At 43.1% G+C, this 16,227-nt stretch overlaps 1 protein-coding gene across 1 annotated transcript in view; it reads left to right on the forward strand.

The window, feature by feature from the left end:
* Positions 1 to 689: 689 nt before the first annotated feature.
* LOC134637297 (platelet-derived growth factor receptor beta-like) overlaps positions 690 to 16,227 on the forward strand; it is a 48,578-nt gene continuing 33,040 nt past the window's right edge. The window contains exons 1-16 of the mRNA XM_063487685.1: positions 690 to 836; positions 3,499 to 3,601; positions 4,064 to 4,129; positions 4,203 to 4,297; positions 4,390 to 4,585; positions 9,035 to 9,295; positions 9,431 to 9,561; positions 9,656 to 9,737; positions 9,822 to 9,896; positions 10,009 to 10,192; positions 10,633 to 10,748; positions 10,982 to 11,093; positions 11,193 to 11,295; positions 11,398 to 11,506; positions 15,703 to 15,797; positions 15,959 to 16,091. Coding sequence (XP_063343755.1) covers positions 4,075 to 4,129; positions 4,203 to 4,297; positions 4,390 to 4,585; positions 9,035 to 9,295; positions 9,431 to 9,561; positions 9,656 to 9,737; positions 9,822 to 9,896; positions 10,009 to 10,192; positions 10,633 to 10,748; positions 10,982 to 11,093; positions 11,193 to 11,295; positions 11,398 to 11,506; positions 15,703 to 15,797; positions 15,959 to 16,091 — 1,747 coding nt within the window. The 5' untranslated portion in view covers positions 690 to 836; positions 3,499 to 3,601; positions 4,064 to 4,074. The remainder of the gene's footprint in view (positions 837 to 3,498; positions 3,602 to 4,063; positions 4,130 to 4,202; positions 4,298 to 4,389; positions 4,586 to 9,034; positions 9,296 to 9,430; positions 9,562 to 9,655; positions 9,738 to 9,821; positions 9,897 to 10,008; positions 10,193 to 10,632; positions 10,749 to 10,981; positions 11,094 to 11,192; positions 11,296 to 11,397; positions 11,507 to 15,702; positions 15,798 to 15,958; positions 16,092 to 16,227) is intronic.

The following is a 16,227-nucleotide window of genomic DNA, read 5'->3' on the forward strand; positions in this document are numbered from 1 at the left end:
GTAGTGCTGTCAGTACGTTTGGGTCCTGCCTATGATTAACGGGTCCAACATTACAAAGACAAACCAGGGCGAGACTATACTAAAGCCTGAACTGGGATAACACAGGATGTTTGCTAATGGATGGATGATGGATGGATTGATAATGGATGGATGTTTGATGATGGATGAACGGATGAACAGATGATGGATGGATGGATGGATGTAAACGTAACTTGTTTGAAAATCATTTTAATCACAATCTTAGAAAACAGTTATCTGATTAAATCTGAATCAGTTTGAAGTTAAACCAACCCTGATTTATTACTGATCAGTCAGTCAGCTGACTCGCTCACATAGCACTCTGTTTAATAAAGTCTACTACAAAACACAAACACACACATACACACACACACACACACACACACACACACACACACACACACACACACACAGGAACACACACAGACATACACACAAAGCACTAAGTCTGACTGTAAAACAGAAAACTGACTTTTTCTGTGTGTGTGTTTCAGTATGTGTGTGTGAGTGTGTGTGTGTGTTGGACTCGGTTCATTTCCTGTCAAAGAAGGGGGGAGGGCAGAGAGACAGATTGAAAACAGATGCTCTTTCTCTCTCTCGCTCTCTCTCTCAATGTGCGTCTGTGTCTCTCACCCGTTTTCTTCTCTCAGTACTGCAGACTCTCTCTCTCTCCACTCTGGCCCTATGTCTCCCTCTCTCACTGTGAATCAGTCTGTTGGTTTCCATTCGTCGTTCGTCTGGAATGAACTGAAGAGAAGAAGAGGAGACACAAACAGTGAAAAGAAGAAGAAGAGAAGGAAAAGGAGCAGCTTCAGAAGGTTTGAACCAACTCTACTCTCTTTTCTTTCTCTGAATCCTGATTAGATTCCACACAGTATTGCTATGTACAAATACTACATGTACTAGAAATACTGAAATACTGCTGTGAGTAAATACTGCAAGTAAATACTTTAACTACTCTAAGTAGTGCTCTGAGTAAAAGCTGTGAGTACATACTGTGAGTACTGTGAATAAGTACTCTGAGTACTGAGAGTAAAGACTGTGAGCACTGCGAGTACGTACTGTGAGTAAGTACTGTGTGCAATACCTTCACTGCATTGGTGCACAGAGCAATGGGTCAGTTGACTCTCAGGTGAGTATCGGCACCTGAATGTGGCATTCCTCCTGCAGTTTGTTGCTGAACAGATCAGTGATGGTGGGAAACTTGTGCAATAATCATGAGGCTGAAGGCCAGTGAGGGGGTGGAGCTTCCAGCGTGCAGGAGCTCCTCGCATCCTCTGCATCACCAAAGAAAAGTCAGAGTCCCCGCTGGTACAAGTCTGTCTTTTTTTTCACATTTATAGCATGAAAATCAAACAAAGGAGCACCACACAGAGACAGGAAATACCGCCCACACATCCGTCCGTCCTGAGTGCTCAGTGGCTGCCTGCAGCCTATCACACTTGTCACAGGTATCACAGTGCTGCCACAGAGAGATTCACACCTACGACCAGTTCAGAACATCTGATTAAGCTGTCGGCCTGGAGGTTACTGAGAGACTTCTAACAGAGGTCAGAGGTCAAAGGTCAAAGTCGAGGCTTTCTCATGTCCTCTAAGGTGACAAGCATTCTTGATCGTGGCTCAAGAGTTGGCAGTTCGTCTTGTAATCGGAAGGTTGCCGGTTCGAGCTCCGGCTTGGACAGTCTCGGTCGTTGTGTCCTTGGGCAAGACACTTCACCCGTTTCCTATTGGTGGTGGTCAGAGGGCCCAGTGGCACCAGTGTCCGGCAGCCTCGCCTCTGTCAGTGCACCCCAGGGCAGCTGTGGCTACAATGTAGCTTGCCATCACCAGTGTGTGAATGGGTGGATGACTGAACGTGTAAAGTGCTTTGGGGTCCTTAGGGACTATGTAAAGCGCTATACAAATACAGGCCATTTCCCATTCTATAAAGGTATTTTACTGCCAGTGAAACTGAGAAGTAATCACTAATTAGTAACTAGTTATTATTTTCAAGTAACGTAACCAACACCATTGGTGATAGTGGGAAGGAAAAACTCCCTTTTAACAGTGAGAAACCTCTGACAGAACCAGGCTTAGGGAGGGGCTGCTGTGTGTCACCACAGAGTCAGAATATTCATGTGTTCTCTTCTTCATCATAAAATGAAGTGAATAGGATGCTGAAGAGAGGCATATATGAGTGTAAACATATTTTGAACCTTCTCGTAGGATGTTTCCATTTGTAAGTTTGGTGTATTTGCTCAGTTTGTGTGTTTTTAGCTGGTTTGGTGAACTAATTCTCATTTTTATTAGATTCACTGTTTTTATGAGTTTGAACTTGTTTCAAAACATTTTAAAAGCACAGACTGAAGAATTATTGATGAAAGTCTAATCTATGAAAATCACCTTTTCAAATCTAACAAGCCCTACCTGGCCATCCAGTTTGGTTCCTTACATGTTTGGTGTTTGTAAAAATTCTGCTCAAACTTATTGTGTGGTAATAACTTCATACACGAGCATATATCAGGTTATTTTGTCTGTGCATTATCTGAACTGTGGTTGGTTGTTGTTGGGCCTCACCTGCTCCTCGTTAGATTTCTGTTTTTATGTTTGCCATGCTGATCATTCAAACGCATCAACTTGACCAACAATAAATCTCGTGGTTTGCAGTTTGTTTGATCAGTTCAATTGTGTTACAGTGTGTGTGTGCTGTGTATTACAGGTCTGAGGTGACCAATCACAGCGTTAGTATGGAGCAGTGACAGGCAGGTGGCAGACCTGTAGAGTAGGTGAGTGTGCAGGATATGAAATGATTACATGTAGAATATTCAGTGTTGATGAACAGGTGTATGATTACCTATCTGGAATATTACTTAAATAGATAACCATAGTCAGATTCGCTGTCTCCTACTTTGCCGATTGATGTCTTGTAGCTGCTCATATTTCTGATCAGAGCTGCTTAAAGGTGATTTTTACTGAGCACAAACTAGACAAAATTCCAAAAACACAGTTGGAAGAACATCGGCCGATGAACATGTTGGTGATTCAAATCTGAGATCAGCCTCGTGCTGCACAGTCAGTTCGAACCAAACACACACAGCAGTCACAACACACACACGGCAGGCTGGAAAAACAATGGTGTGATCTTTTAACTTAGCAGCTGTAAAAGAGTGTCTTCTGTTGGTCAGAAACCTGATCACATGATCAGTACTGCAAAGAAAATTTTACTCAAGCACACATTTTTAGGCATTCCTCTCCCTTCAGCCTTCAGAGAGTTAATAAAAAGCCCTTTAAAACTTCCATTGGTGACATCAGGAGAGACTGAAGCCACCAATCTGGATACTCGAATTTGACACTCTGTGACAGTGGAGGTAGGGATGAAGAGGAAGACTCAGCAGCTGACTGGTGACATCACCTGCTGAGCATTAGTCAGGGCACATAGCTGCAGAGCTGTGATTGGCTAAACCCTGAGATGAGGCTTGCTCTCCTCTCTGCTGCCCACAGGAAATACCTCGCTGTTTATTTTCTTCTTCGGTGGTCAGCTGGCATTCCTCCCTCGCTCTCCATCAACCAGGGCTCTGATTGGCTGAAGTCCCTAGGGATGACTGTGAGTGGCTGCTTTGTGTGAAAAAACATGCACACACACACAGAGGAATGTGTTCACGTCTGTTTGAAGCATCAGTCACCTCGACAGATTTAACAGATGCCGACTGAATGCAGGGAATGAAAAAAGTCCAGACCGCTACGGTTTAAATAAACTTGTTAAACTTTATTGAAGGTTCTTAGACTCCTCCCTTCAAAATAACTTCGTTGATTTTATTATTTCTGCAGTCTCCAGCTGCCACTGACATGCAGTAAACACATCTCTCTGGAATATAGAGCAGTAATAGCAGACAATCATTACTACAGTATTTGTACACAGCCTGCAGTATCCAACACTTAGTACATTCAACTATATGCATTTTTTAAAGCTTCCACCAAATATCAGAGCTTCACAGGAAGTCCATTTTGTGATTTAATGACGTTAGAGTTTTATTTTGAAATCTCTCCTCCACCTGTCACTGCTCAGGGTCGGCAGCCATGATGGCATCCATCAGGGGAACAGGAAATATCAGCCTGTTGGGGTTTCTCTTGGGTGAGTAACAACGTTAAAGCATCAGTAGGATTTTAGAGGTGACACCTGAATGTCTACCTGTCTCTGTGTGTAGGTGTATTCCTGGTTCATCCTGAAGGGGCGGTTTCTCTGGAGCTGCTGCCACCAGCCTCTAAAGTTCTGGTCCCCTCCAACTCCAATTACACAGTGGTCAGTAACACTTGTCTGTCTCTACACCTACCTGTCTCTGTCTTCAGATGTGTTCCAGTACCTCTGTCTCAGGTATCTTTTCTTCTCCTCAGGAGTGTTTGGGGTGGAGTGAGGTGAAGTGGCATTTTCCTCAGGACCCGCCAGTAGATGGGGTCCTCTTGGACAATCGAGGCTCCAGGAGCATCCTGCATCTCTTTAACATCACATGGAGGAATTCTGGGAGATACACCTGTGAGGAGCCATCATCTGATCAGAGCAGAAATGTTGATGTCTTTATACCTGGACAAGGTAACCATCTTCCAACGTGTGTTCCTCCTGTTGTTTGTGTCAGAAAAATAAAGGTGCCAACTGGAACCAAAAGTGGTTCTTTAGACTGATGCCATAGAAGAACCTTTTTTGGTGCCACAAAGAACCGTTCAAACAATGGTTCTTTGAAGAACCATTTCTTTCAGTGGTTCATTGAAGAACCTTTAACCTCCTAGGACCTGGCGTCCACATATGTGGACATCACATTTTGGGTTGTTTAGACCAAAATACTAAATTTTGCTCTACAAGGGCCTGATATCCACTTACGATGATGTTATACTGCCACTGTGCTATCAAAATTTTAGACAAATATCCTCATATGTGGCTCTCATTTTTCTCAAAAACAAAAATTTGGTGAAAAAAAAAAAAATCTGGTAATTCTTTGTTTTTACATTCATCAGGTCCCAATCAGCCCAAATGTCAAAGAGAAATTAAAAATGAATGCCACGGAGGAGTTCGGGTCTTAGGAGGTTAAAGGTGCCCCAAAGGACCATCAAGGAATGGTTCTTTGAGGCACCTTTAATGGTTTTTCAAAGAACCTTTTTAAAAAAGGTCCTTCAAATGGTTCTTTAAAAAAGCATTTTAAAGAACCTTTTTAAATCTTTCAAAATAAAATGTATCATAAATTGAATTTGAGTAGGGTAAAATAAATACGACCACAGCATAGACATATATTAATGGTTTATTGTCATTTCATAATATACCAAAAGACAAAAAGGCATTTTAACCCTCAGCACAACATCACTACTAATACATGTCACATATTAGTTATTTAAACAGTAATAATTAAATATATTTCCTATACTATAAATAAATATATATAAATACTATATCTATAGATAACAACAACAATTAATACATGTATTGTTTAATTAATAAAATATCAGAAAGTGATAAAAACACATTAGAAATAGCAATAGCTTCATAACAGACCAATAAATCAACACATTTTCATCAGCAGATGTTTGCATGTTCAGTAAAAATATTTCAACAACAGGTTTTTGATTAAAATTATCAATGAACTTCAGCGTTATGTAAGGTAAGTTTCATGTTGGACTCATGGTTCTTTGTTAGTCCAGTTTAGGACCATGTCTCTGATGTATGTATCATATCAAATATATGTCATATCAAAACAACCCCACACCTGCAGTTGTTTCAGTTTTTCACAGGTGTTTCCTGTCAGCTGGTCAACCTCACTCATGCGGACCATCCATATCAGCCAACCAAACGACAAGCTCCTCCCTTTGTGCTTCAAATCCCTCCCACTCTGAGACAAGGAGCTGAGAGAGAGAAAAGAGTCAGTTATAAAGAAGAGAGAAAAGTGAAATCTCCTCAGATCCTCCTCAGAAGGTCTGACTCGCATACCTGCAGTTGACCTGTGATGGACTCCAGTTCGGCGTTAACGTCATCCCTCGCCGATGCCAGCAGCCGAGTCTGCAGGGTGCCCTGGAAGAGCAGAGTTAATGTTCGACTCCTCCTAGTCAAGCTCTCCAGCTGGATGAGCCGAGGTCCCCCTCTCGCCGCCGCCTCTGAACACAGAAACACAAATTAAATGTGAAGCAGGAGGTGCAGATTTTTTTTGCTATTCTTTTCTAAATCCAGGCTTGATAACGTGGAGGTATTTGGAAAACCTTTTTTGGCCAGCGGACGACTGTTGTCTCGCAGAAAGTCAAATCAAACATATGCGATACACAATTACTTCACGAGAACACATTATAAAAAACAAGTCCAGTTCTTGCCTGATTTCAAGTGAATTCTACATCAAAACAGGGTGACAGAATTAAAACGAGAGTTTGCAGCAAATGTGAGCACAAAGCCTCACTTTGTACAAGCCTGCTATTAAAGTTCTCCTCTATGCAGACAACATTCCTGTTTTGAAGGCACAACTCGGATCTGCTGTATGAATCTTATGGATACTCACTAAATGAAACAGTAGTGTGCACGACTCCAGATTCTGATCCCTCATCCTAATATGGTTCCAAAAGGCTCACAAAAACAACATAGCAATAGCAATAAAGCAAATGTTGAGGCTTCAAAATACAAAGTCCATAAACCAAAGGCTGACATGGGTTTTATCATAAGGTTGATAAATATACAGATTTCAGTCTGTCTTAGAGATTTGATGTTCATTTACCTGCAGATGCACTATACGTGCCTGCTCCGTGGTTTTCCACAACGTTTTGCGCATCACTATTTAATACAGGAAGTAGGTGAACTAAAACAAGTCATCTTTCTTTGTGAGAGGACAATATTAATGAAACAAACCTCAATGACATCATAGAGATCCCTAAAGATGCTCCTGCTGCTTCTCTTCCTCCTCATCCTAAGCTTCCTTCTCCTTGTCCTCGACTTCCATCCAATTGTAATTCAATCTAATTGTGTTTCTCCCTCCTCTTCCTCATTTTGTTGGAGCTGTGAACAGAATTAATGTGAATCTGGATTAATTTGTGCAAACAAGAAAAATCTACAGCTTTTTGGTCAGAGGTGGTCTGGCTGCTGAGTGATATTTACATCCTGGCTGGATTACAAACTTTAACCACTGAACTTTGGCCCAGTGTTGATACCTCTTGTTAGTATAATGACCTCTTCTTGGCTTAATGTATGATGGTGGATAAATGAAATGTACAAAGAAAATTTAACTATATTACAAAAGAACATCTATCTTGGTAACATCAAATGACCGGACCATAACTTGTCAACTAGTCCGAAAATAAGTTATACAGGAACAGTCAAAGACACACCTTCTTATGTGTGACATTTCTATTCATTCAAAACACTTATGCATTGCTGTATTTTATACAGCTCTTACAGAATTCAAAGTACAGGTTCATGTGAGTATTTAATGTACGGCTCAGCTCTACCGAATTTCTGAGTTTCTAGAGCAGACATAGTGCTCATGTCAAAACAGGCTTCAGGCACCATTTTAGTGACTTTAACAATATTATAAATTTTAATATCGGTCTAGCTGACATTACGTTATGTACGCAGCACGCAACAGAACCACATATTTTAGAAGCCAAAGGTTCAAATTAGTTGGGAGCACCTTCACTTAATTATAACAGTGTTTTTTTTTCTTAGGAAAACAGTTCTGTATACCGATACTCAATTGCGTTAACGTCAACGGCTAACGTATCTAACATAGCTAACCGTTATTGTTAGCACAACATTAACAGCAAGCTACAATGACGAGTAACAAAAACAAAACAGTAAAAAGGTTTTAATGAAAATGTTTTACCTTTTCCAACACTCCCACAATCCACAGCTTCAAAGACCAGCAGGTACTGAAGACTGTTATATGTTTTGCTGTCACCGGCCTTGAGAAAGGGTTTTTTCCCTTAGAAAGTTCAAGGCCCGCAGCTCGCGCAATCTGTCTGCGCATGCGCATTCCAACGACTGACCCCCTCCGTCCGCTCCCGGGAGGTTGCCATAGTATGACGTGTTCTAACTTCTCTCTCTCTTTCTCTACCTGTCATTTGGCTCGAAACACATATTAACAAATTGCTCAGTGATGAACAACTACTGAGATCATTTACCTAAGCAGTGTGCTTTGTCAAAACTAAGTAAGTGTGTTAGTAATGAACACACTTATGTGTTCATTACTAACACACTTCATGAACACATAAGTGTGTTCATCACATTGAACACATTGAACACATAAGTGTGTTCATTACATTGACATTCTGTTGTGTAATTGTTATTTACTTGTATTTTATAATTTGACTTTACATGCTGCTGGGTGGTTTGTAAAGTTTACAATAACTAGTATTATCATTATGCTATGTTTTCTAATATATATAATAATCTCAAAAGTAATATGCCTTGAAGCAGAAAATAGTAATACTTTATTAAAATTTAAAACAGTACAGTATTTGAATGTGTGTATTGTGTCTACTGTTTGTTAACTCACCATATTCATAAATGTCTTAATAATAAATTCCATATTCTATTACCACATTATTTGTGATCAATGGGTTTGCGGGGTTAGGGCTGTGTGTGTGTGTGTGTGGGGGGGGGGGATCTTTAGGCTTTGGCCCCCACCCCTGCCAGCAGTATATTTTTAAGCAAGTATTTCTAACTTTTATTTGAATATTCAGTTTCCTACCATCTGCTCTTAAAGGGTAATTGCCAGGTAACCCGCCCTCCCCCTTCGCACACACATGCACACAAACAAAACACACAGTATAATTCACACCCTCATTATAGTGAATAAATATTTATGCCATTTTACACCATCAAACTAAGATAGCTAAGGATGAAGAACCTTTTGTTCTTTAAAGAACCATTTGTAATAGCTGAAGAACCATCTACAAAATAATAATGTTCTTTGACGTATGATGGTTCTTTAAAGAACCATGAAGACATCTGAAGAACCATTTAAGAAGAGTACCTGCATTCCTTGTGATGTTCCGTGTTTACCTGTTCCCCCCTCAGGTCCCGATGAGTGGTTTGTCCCATTGGATCTGGGTGTGGTGATGAAGGAGGGAGAGGAAGGCACAATTCCCTGCATGGTGTCCAACCCGAACCTCAATGTCTCGCTGTACGAGCGCCCCAGCAGGAGGCTGGTCAGCGGGATGACATATGAGCCGGGGCGTGGCTTCACGGGTCACCTCAATGACACATCATACATGTGCATCGCCACGAACGGAGCTGAGGAGAGGGAGTCGCAGACGTACTACGTCTTCAGCGTTATAGGTTTGTGTCTGTCTACCTTCTGATAACATTTAGGTCACATTTATGCTGAAAGGTTGCCATTCATTCATAAACAACCCATATTCCTACCTGTCTCCCCTGCTACCTTTATCATTTTTGTGCACCTGCGTATTTCAGTCCCAAAAGTCATGGAGGTGGACCTGACGGTGTCCAGCAGTGTGCTGAAGCAGGGCGAGGTCCTCACGGTAAACTGCACCGTTAAAGACACAGAGATGGTCTTCTTCTCCTGGGGCTTCCCCCGCAGACAGGTACCTGTCTGCCTTCCTGTCTGCTTACCCACCTTTACCTGTCTGCCTACCTCTCTGTCTGGTGTCACCTAACTATGATGATTTTTCTTTGCAGGAAATTGAGCCGCTGACTGACTTCCTGCACAATCAGATCCGCTCCTTTGTTAACATCACTGCAGCAACAGTGGCAGATTCAGGTAGGGCGCTCAGTGGCTCAGGTAAAGGTGTGCAGCTTGCTGAGAAACTGTGCTGAGGGAAATAATGCCTTACTGTTCCTGCAGGTGTTTATAGCTGCACGGTGCAGGAGACAACACAGGGACAAACTGTGATGAAAAATATCACAATAACAGTGCTGGGTCAGCAAACATACACACTCACACGCACACACACACACAGACACACACACACACACATACACACATAGAACAGACACACACATGTAAAGTGTGAGTCTCCATGTCTCTGCAGACCGAGGTTACGTTTACCTGTGGCCCTCAGGTGAGACCAATGTGTCGTCTCTCCTCCATCACACGCTGGAATTAAGTGTAGATATTGACGCCCACCCTGCCCCCACCATCATCTGGACGAGACAGAACCAATCTGTTGCCACAGAAACCACTACTATCAACACCACACACCTGTCAGACAGCCGGTAGGTCAGAGGTCAGACCTTAGATGAGGAGGAGAATCAGAATCAGAATCTTTATTGTTATTGTGTTTGCAAACAACAAAAATTGTAAGCAAACCCATTCAGCACAAGTGAAAAAAGGGCACTTTAAAAGGAAAGAATGTAAATGTGTGCAATAAATTTTAAACAAACAAACAAATAAATAAATAAATATAGTATGTAGAAGACTTTATATAAGAATGAACAAGTGAGAATACGGTTGCTGCACAGTCCTTCAGACCTTAGAATATTGCACAGTTCCTTGGAAATATTCCACAGTTAAAAAGAAAAAAGAAAATATTGCATAGTTGAGGGTTGTGTTTTCGCAATGATTTATCCCCCGAGTGTATTTATTAATGCAACAGCCCTGGCATATGTGCTAATGGTTGCTAAAATGAGGAGGAGCTAAATGTTTAATTGATTAGGTATGTGAGCACACTGACGCTGGTGCGCGTGCAGATGGATCAGACAGGAAGTTACACCGCAACTATTTCCAATGATGACGACATCAGAGAGGCTACATTCAACCTGGAGGTACAAGGTGAGCCACACGGCCACCAGGTGTGTATGCCACATCATGTGACATCATGCTGTCATTTGCAGACCTTTTGTGTGCATGCTCAGTAACGAGCGTATTGTGTGAGCTGAGGAGTAACATTTTCACATGACCTCAGGCTCCGCCTCCTAGCAGACATCTGTGTATGCATTTAAACAGAGGGCACATTTTACTTTTTAATAACACGTGTGTGTCTGTGCGTGTGTGTGTGTGTGTAGCTCCACCCAGGATCACATCCCTGTCAGAGGTCAGGAGTAACGCTGTGCTGTGTGTGAGTGAGGGAGCTCCACCCCCCTCTGTTACCTGGTACACCTGTTCCAGCTCACACAGGTAAACACGCACGCGCACACACACACACACACACACACACACACACAGTGTAACAGTATTGGTGTTACCATGGTAATCCTGTCCTTTAACCTACTGCAGATGCAATCATTTGAATGGCGAGTGGAGGAGCCAATCAAAAGACTCAGAGGGCATGACGCTACAGGAGAACATTACTATGGTGGCAGAGAGAGGCGTCACCCAGGTAACCACTGACATCAAGAGAGTGATGTCATCAGAAGGGAGGGGAAACAGTAACATATGAAGTTGACCGGTGGCTCTGTGTGTGTTTGTTCCACCTGTGCAGGTACTCAGCATGCTGACCCTCCAGACTCTCAGCTCTCTGTCGGCCGTTCGCTGTGAAGCCACAAACTCGGTGGGCAGACGAGCGAAGGACCTGCGAGTCCTCTCCAGCTGTACGTATCCATGCTGCAGGCGTTTGAGCTCAGGCGGGTTCTCTGAGGAACTGAGGCAGAGCGTTCATTCAAACACTGTCTTCAGATGTCTGCTTTAAAACATCGTCCACATCCTGGGCACACAAACAGCTGCTGACAGAGGAGAAAGAGCTCCTCAGAGCTCCTGTCCATCACAGAGGTCACAGGAGTGGCTGAATGCACGAAGGAAGAGCTGAAAAGTGATATGTGAGTAGAGAAGTGGAGACAAGCTCGTGCTGTGACTCAGACTAACACACCATAACTCATCTGGTCAGCATGTGAACATCGGGATCTCCTGCCAGATGTTCAGTACTTTGAATAAAGGTGCTGCAGACACATGGAGGAGATGATCAGAAGCTGAAGTTTCACTGAGTTTGGCACAAAGACTCAAACATCTCAGGAGGAGCTCAGAGAGACAGAGAAGAAATTATTTCTAAAGAAAATCTACTGAAGAAGAACTGAGGCCTCAACAAAGAGAGCGGCACTGGTTAGGAAAACCCTCAGAGGACGATGATCAGTGCTGGATGTGACAGAGTCAAACCTTCCGCTAAAAAGAGGAACCTGATATATTAAAGAGCCAGGAGAACCTATCACTGTCTGAGCTGGTAGACCGTGGCAGGGTTAGAGGGTGGACCCAAATGCAGACACATGGAGTGGAGGTGAATGTTTAACAAAAAGCAAGCCTTAATTGTTGGTGGGAAAAACTCTAAAAAAAAAAAAACCAGAGGCAAACAGGGAACTGACAAATACAAAGAAAACCCTGAAACTTGGAAATGCAGGTGGAGACGATCTGACTGGGAGCAACGGAGAACACACACATGAGGAAACACGAAACAGGAGGGGAACACAGCTGTAACTAATCGGACAAGATGAGACATGGAGGAAGCAAAACAGAAACCCGACACAGACTGTCAAAGTAAAACAGGAGACACACGAACGTAGAAACAGGGATGACAAGAGGGAACAAAAGTGAGGCACAGGAACATCTAAACACTAGAAATCATTAATAACCAGAAACAATATCAATAATCGCAAACATAAACACGGAGTCTCCAAAAGTTTAATCTGTTCATCTGGACGTAGCGTTTTGTGGGAGAAACGTTTCGTCACTCATCCAAGTGACTTCTTCAGTCTCAGCTGACTGCAGGTTTCAATCTTATAAACAGGACATTTGCATAATGACTGAAACCAGCCCACTGAAGGAACAATGGGCTGGGAGGTCAGTTCCTTAATCATGATTATGCAAATTCTCATGACCATTGATCAACAACCACTGACCAAAACCCACTGATCAAAGACCACTGATCAATGGCCATGAGTCCCATTCACAGAGAGTTGGGGAATGGCTGCAATCACAGCATTGTAAGATGGTGACAGATGTACGCTTAGGCCCCCTCCTCCATTCAGAGATGGTCTTTCCCTTTTCACGTAAATGGCCTCCTTGACTCCGCCCTCAAACCAGCGTTCCTCCATGTCCAGGATGTGTACATCCTCATCATTGAAAGACTGTCCACTTGCCTGTAGGTGTAAATAGACTGCAGAGTCCTGGCCTGACGAGGTAGCTCTTCTGTGTTGTGCTATCCGCTTCACCAGAGGTTGTTTGGTTTCCCCGATGTATAAATCCTGGCAATCCTCCTGGCACTTAACAGCGTACACTATGTTACTCTGTTTGTGTCGGGGGACCCGATCCTTGGGGTGGACCAATTTTTGGCGCAGCGTATTTTGGGGTTTAAAAGCCACAGAGAAAGAAAAAATGCGTCTCAACTGCTCCGATACTCCTGACACATATGGGATCACTGCAGGTTTTCGCTTGGGCAGCGGTTGTCCTTCTCTCCTGGATCGGCTGGAGCTTTCTTTAGGTGCCTTTCCAGCTTTGACAAAAGTCCAGCTGGGATAACCACATGTACTCAGGGCCTTCTTGATGTGCTGTTCTTCTGCCTCCCTGGCCGCTGTGTCAGTGGGGATGGTGTTCGCTCTGTGTTGTCCTGATGACACCCAGTTTGTGCTCCAGTGGATGATGAGAGTCAAACCTTAAATACTGATCCGTATGTGTAGGTTTACTGTACACGTCAGCTTTTAGATGTCCCCCATTACTGATGGAAATCTCACAGTCTAAGAAGGCTAACCTGCCACTTTTCATATCCTCCCTGGTGAATTTGATGTGTCGGTCCACCGAGTTAATGTGATCCGTGAAATGTAGTACGTCCTGAGATTTGATTTTCACCCAGGTGTCATCCACATATCTGAACCAATGGCTTGGTGGTGTTCCAGGATAGGATAGCAAAACCCTCTTTTCCACTTCTTCCATGTACAAATTGGCCACAATGGGTGAAACTGGGGAGCCCACGGCACACCCATGTTTCTGCCTGTAGAACTGACCCTTGTATGTGAAGTAGGTGGAATGAAGACACAGTTTAAACACACTTGGTCGATGCTGAGAGTGGTCCTGTTGCTGAGGTTAGGGCCGTCTTGTAATCTCTTACGGACTACCTCCAACGCTTCCGTGACTGGGATGCAAGTGAAGAGAGATGTAACGTCGTACGAGACCATGGTTTCATCTGCCTCCATAATGACATCTCTCACCTTCTCAACAAAATCCAGGGTGTTCTGGATGTGGTGTTCAGAGCTGCCCACCAGCGGGTTGAGGATTGAAGCCAGAAACTTGGAGATGTTATAGGTGACAGAGTTGATCATGCAGACAATCGGTCTTAAAGGTGCACCCTGCTTATGTATCTTCGCTAAACCATACAGACTTGGTGTAGACTCCCCTGGGTACACCCTGTGGTATGAGGTCCGGTCAATAGCCTTGTCTTGTTCTAACTGCTTCAGACAGTCTATCACCCTCTTCCTGTAGCCACTTCCTGGGTCTCGTTTCAGGGGGTCATAAGTATTTTCATCACTGAGTAGTGACAAAATCTTCTCATGATAGTCTTTCTGGTTTAGCAATACTGTGCACCTACCCTTGTGAGCTGGAAGGATGATAATGTTGTTGTCATCACTAAGTGATGTGAGTGCCTTCCTCTCCTCCATGGTGATGTTGGATGCTGGGGGCTTTGCATTGCTGAGACAGGCCGAAACTTTCGTCCGTAGTTGCTCTGCTTCCACTTCTGCAATATTGTTGTTACGAATTGCTGTTACTGTGGCTGTGATCAGCTCCACTAGCGGGATTTGTCTCGGTGTGACAACAAAATTCAACCCTTTAGCAAGGATGTTTTTCTCTGTTTGGGTGAGCTGTCTGTCAGACAAAGTCTTCACCCACTTGTCCACATCCTCCGTGTCGCATCCTTGTCTCTTCTGGTCACTGAGGACACTCTCCGTATTTTGCGGTGGTTTCCGACGTACAACAAGTAAGTCAAACTTCCTTTGTTGCCTGGTCTTAGACTTCTTGTGCTGTGCTAGACGAGCCTTCTCAGTAAAGTCAAACACCTTTTTAAGAGTATTCTCATCTAAAAGCATTGTCAGTCTCTGTCGGATCCACTCCTCTTGAGATTTTAGCATGTCGATGGTAAAATTTGTATGCCTCACCCGTTCATTAAGCAACTGATGCCGTGCCTTCTTGAGGATTTTTGTTTTGTTTTTGATTTTTGTTGCCCGGAAGCCTTTAACTGAAGAGCTCACTTGCTCATTTGCTCATATAAGATTGGGGAAACCTGCAGTCAGCTGAGACTGAAGAAGTCACTTGGATGAGTGACGAAACGTTTCTCCCACAAAACGCTACGTCCAGATGAACAGAATCAACTTTTGGAGATTTACTTTCCTGGATGATTGAGAATACATCAAGACATAAACATGGAGTCACTAGACTCCGCATCATGACAGAACTGGCATCCTCCCCTCACCCCCACCGGTCCTTGAGCCTTGTTCTGCTGGAGGTTTCTGTCTCTTCTTCAGCTTCTTTACCTTACAATATAAAACGCCTTGAGGCAGTTGTTGTGATTTGGCGCTATATAAATAAAATTGCTTTCAATAAGAGAAGCTCTATTTACGATAAACCCACAAGAAAAGATGATCAGTACTGGGTGAGAGGGATAAAGTCAAGTTTTCTGCTAAAAAAAAGTTAATATTAAAACAAAATAATAATTAATCCTACAGTTTCTGGCAGGTTTTGTTTGTTTGTTTGTTGTTTAGGGTAAATTATTGTGTTTATTTCTAACATTTCTTATGTTATCTGTGTTCAGCTCTCCTGTCTCAGGTGGTGGTCTTAGCAGTAGTTCTGGTGTTGGTCATCATTGCTGTCATCTTCCTCATCATCCTCATCATCCTGTGGAGGAAAGTTAGTATTCAGATGAAGTAAACTTCTAGCTGAACAGTAGTACTACCTCCATTACTGTTGCATGGACCGTCAAATATTTGCTGCATGTTCTGACATAAGGTTCTAGGAGTAACTTTGTGAATCCACCAAAGTATTTGGTTCCTTTTTATTTCTGTGTGTAGAAACCTCATTATGAAGTTCGTTGGAAGGTGATCGAGTCTGTGAGTCCTGATGGACAGCAGTACACCTACCTCGACCCCGCCCAGCTGCCCTACAGCCCAACCTGGGAAATAGACAGAGACCATGTAGTTCTTGGTAAGACTGCAAAACCATATTTTATGTAACAATGAGATTAATTCATCAACGTCTCTTCCTCATCGTGCCTTACAGGGCACGGGTCTTTGTGTCCTGGGTTTTGTCTTTGGCTCCAAATAGGTATAAGCCTGTTTTT

The sequence above is a fragment of the Pelmatolapia mariae genome, linkage group LG10_11 (assembly GCF_036321145.2).
Source record: "Pelmatolapia mariae isolate MD_Pm_ZW linkage group LG10_11, Pm_UMD_F_2, whole genome shotgun sequence".
Taxonomy (NCBI): Eukaryota; Metazoa; Chordata; class Actinopteri; order Cichliformes; family Cichlidae; genus Pelmatolapia; species Pelmatolapia mariae.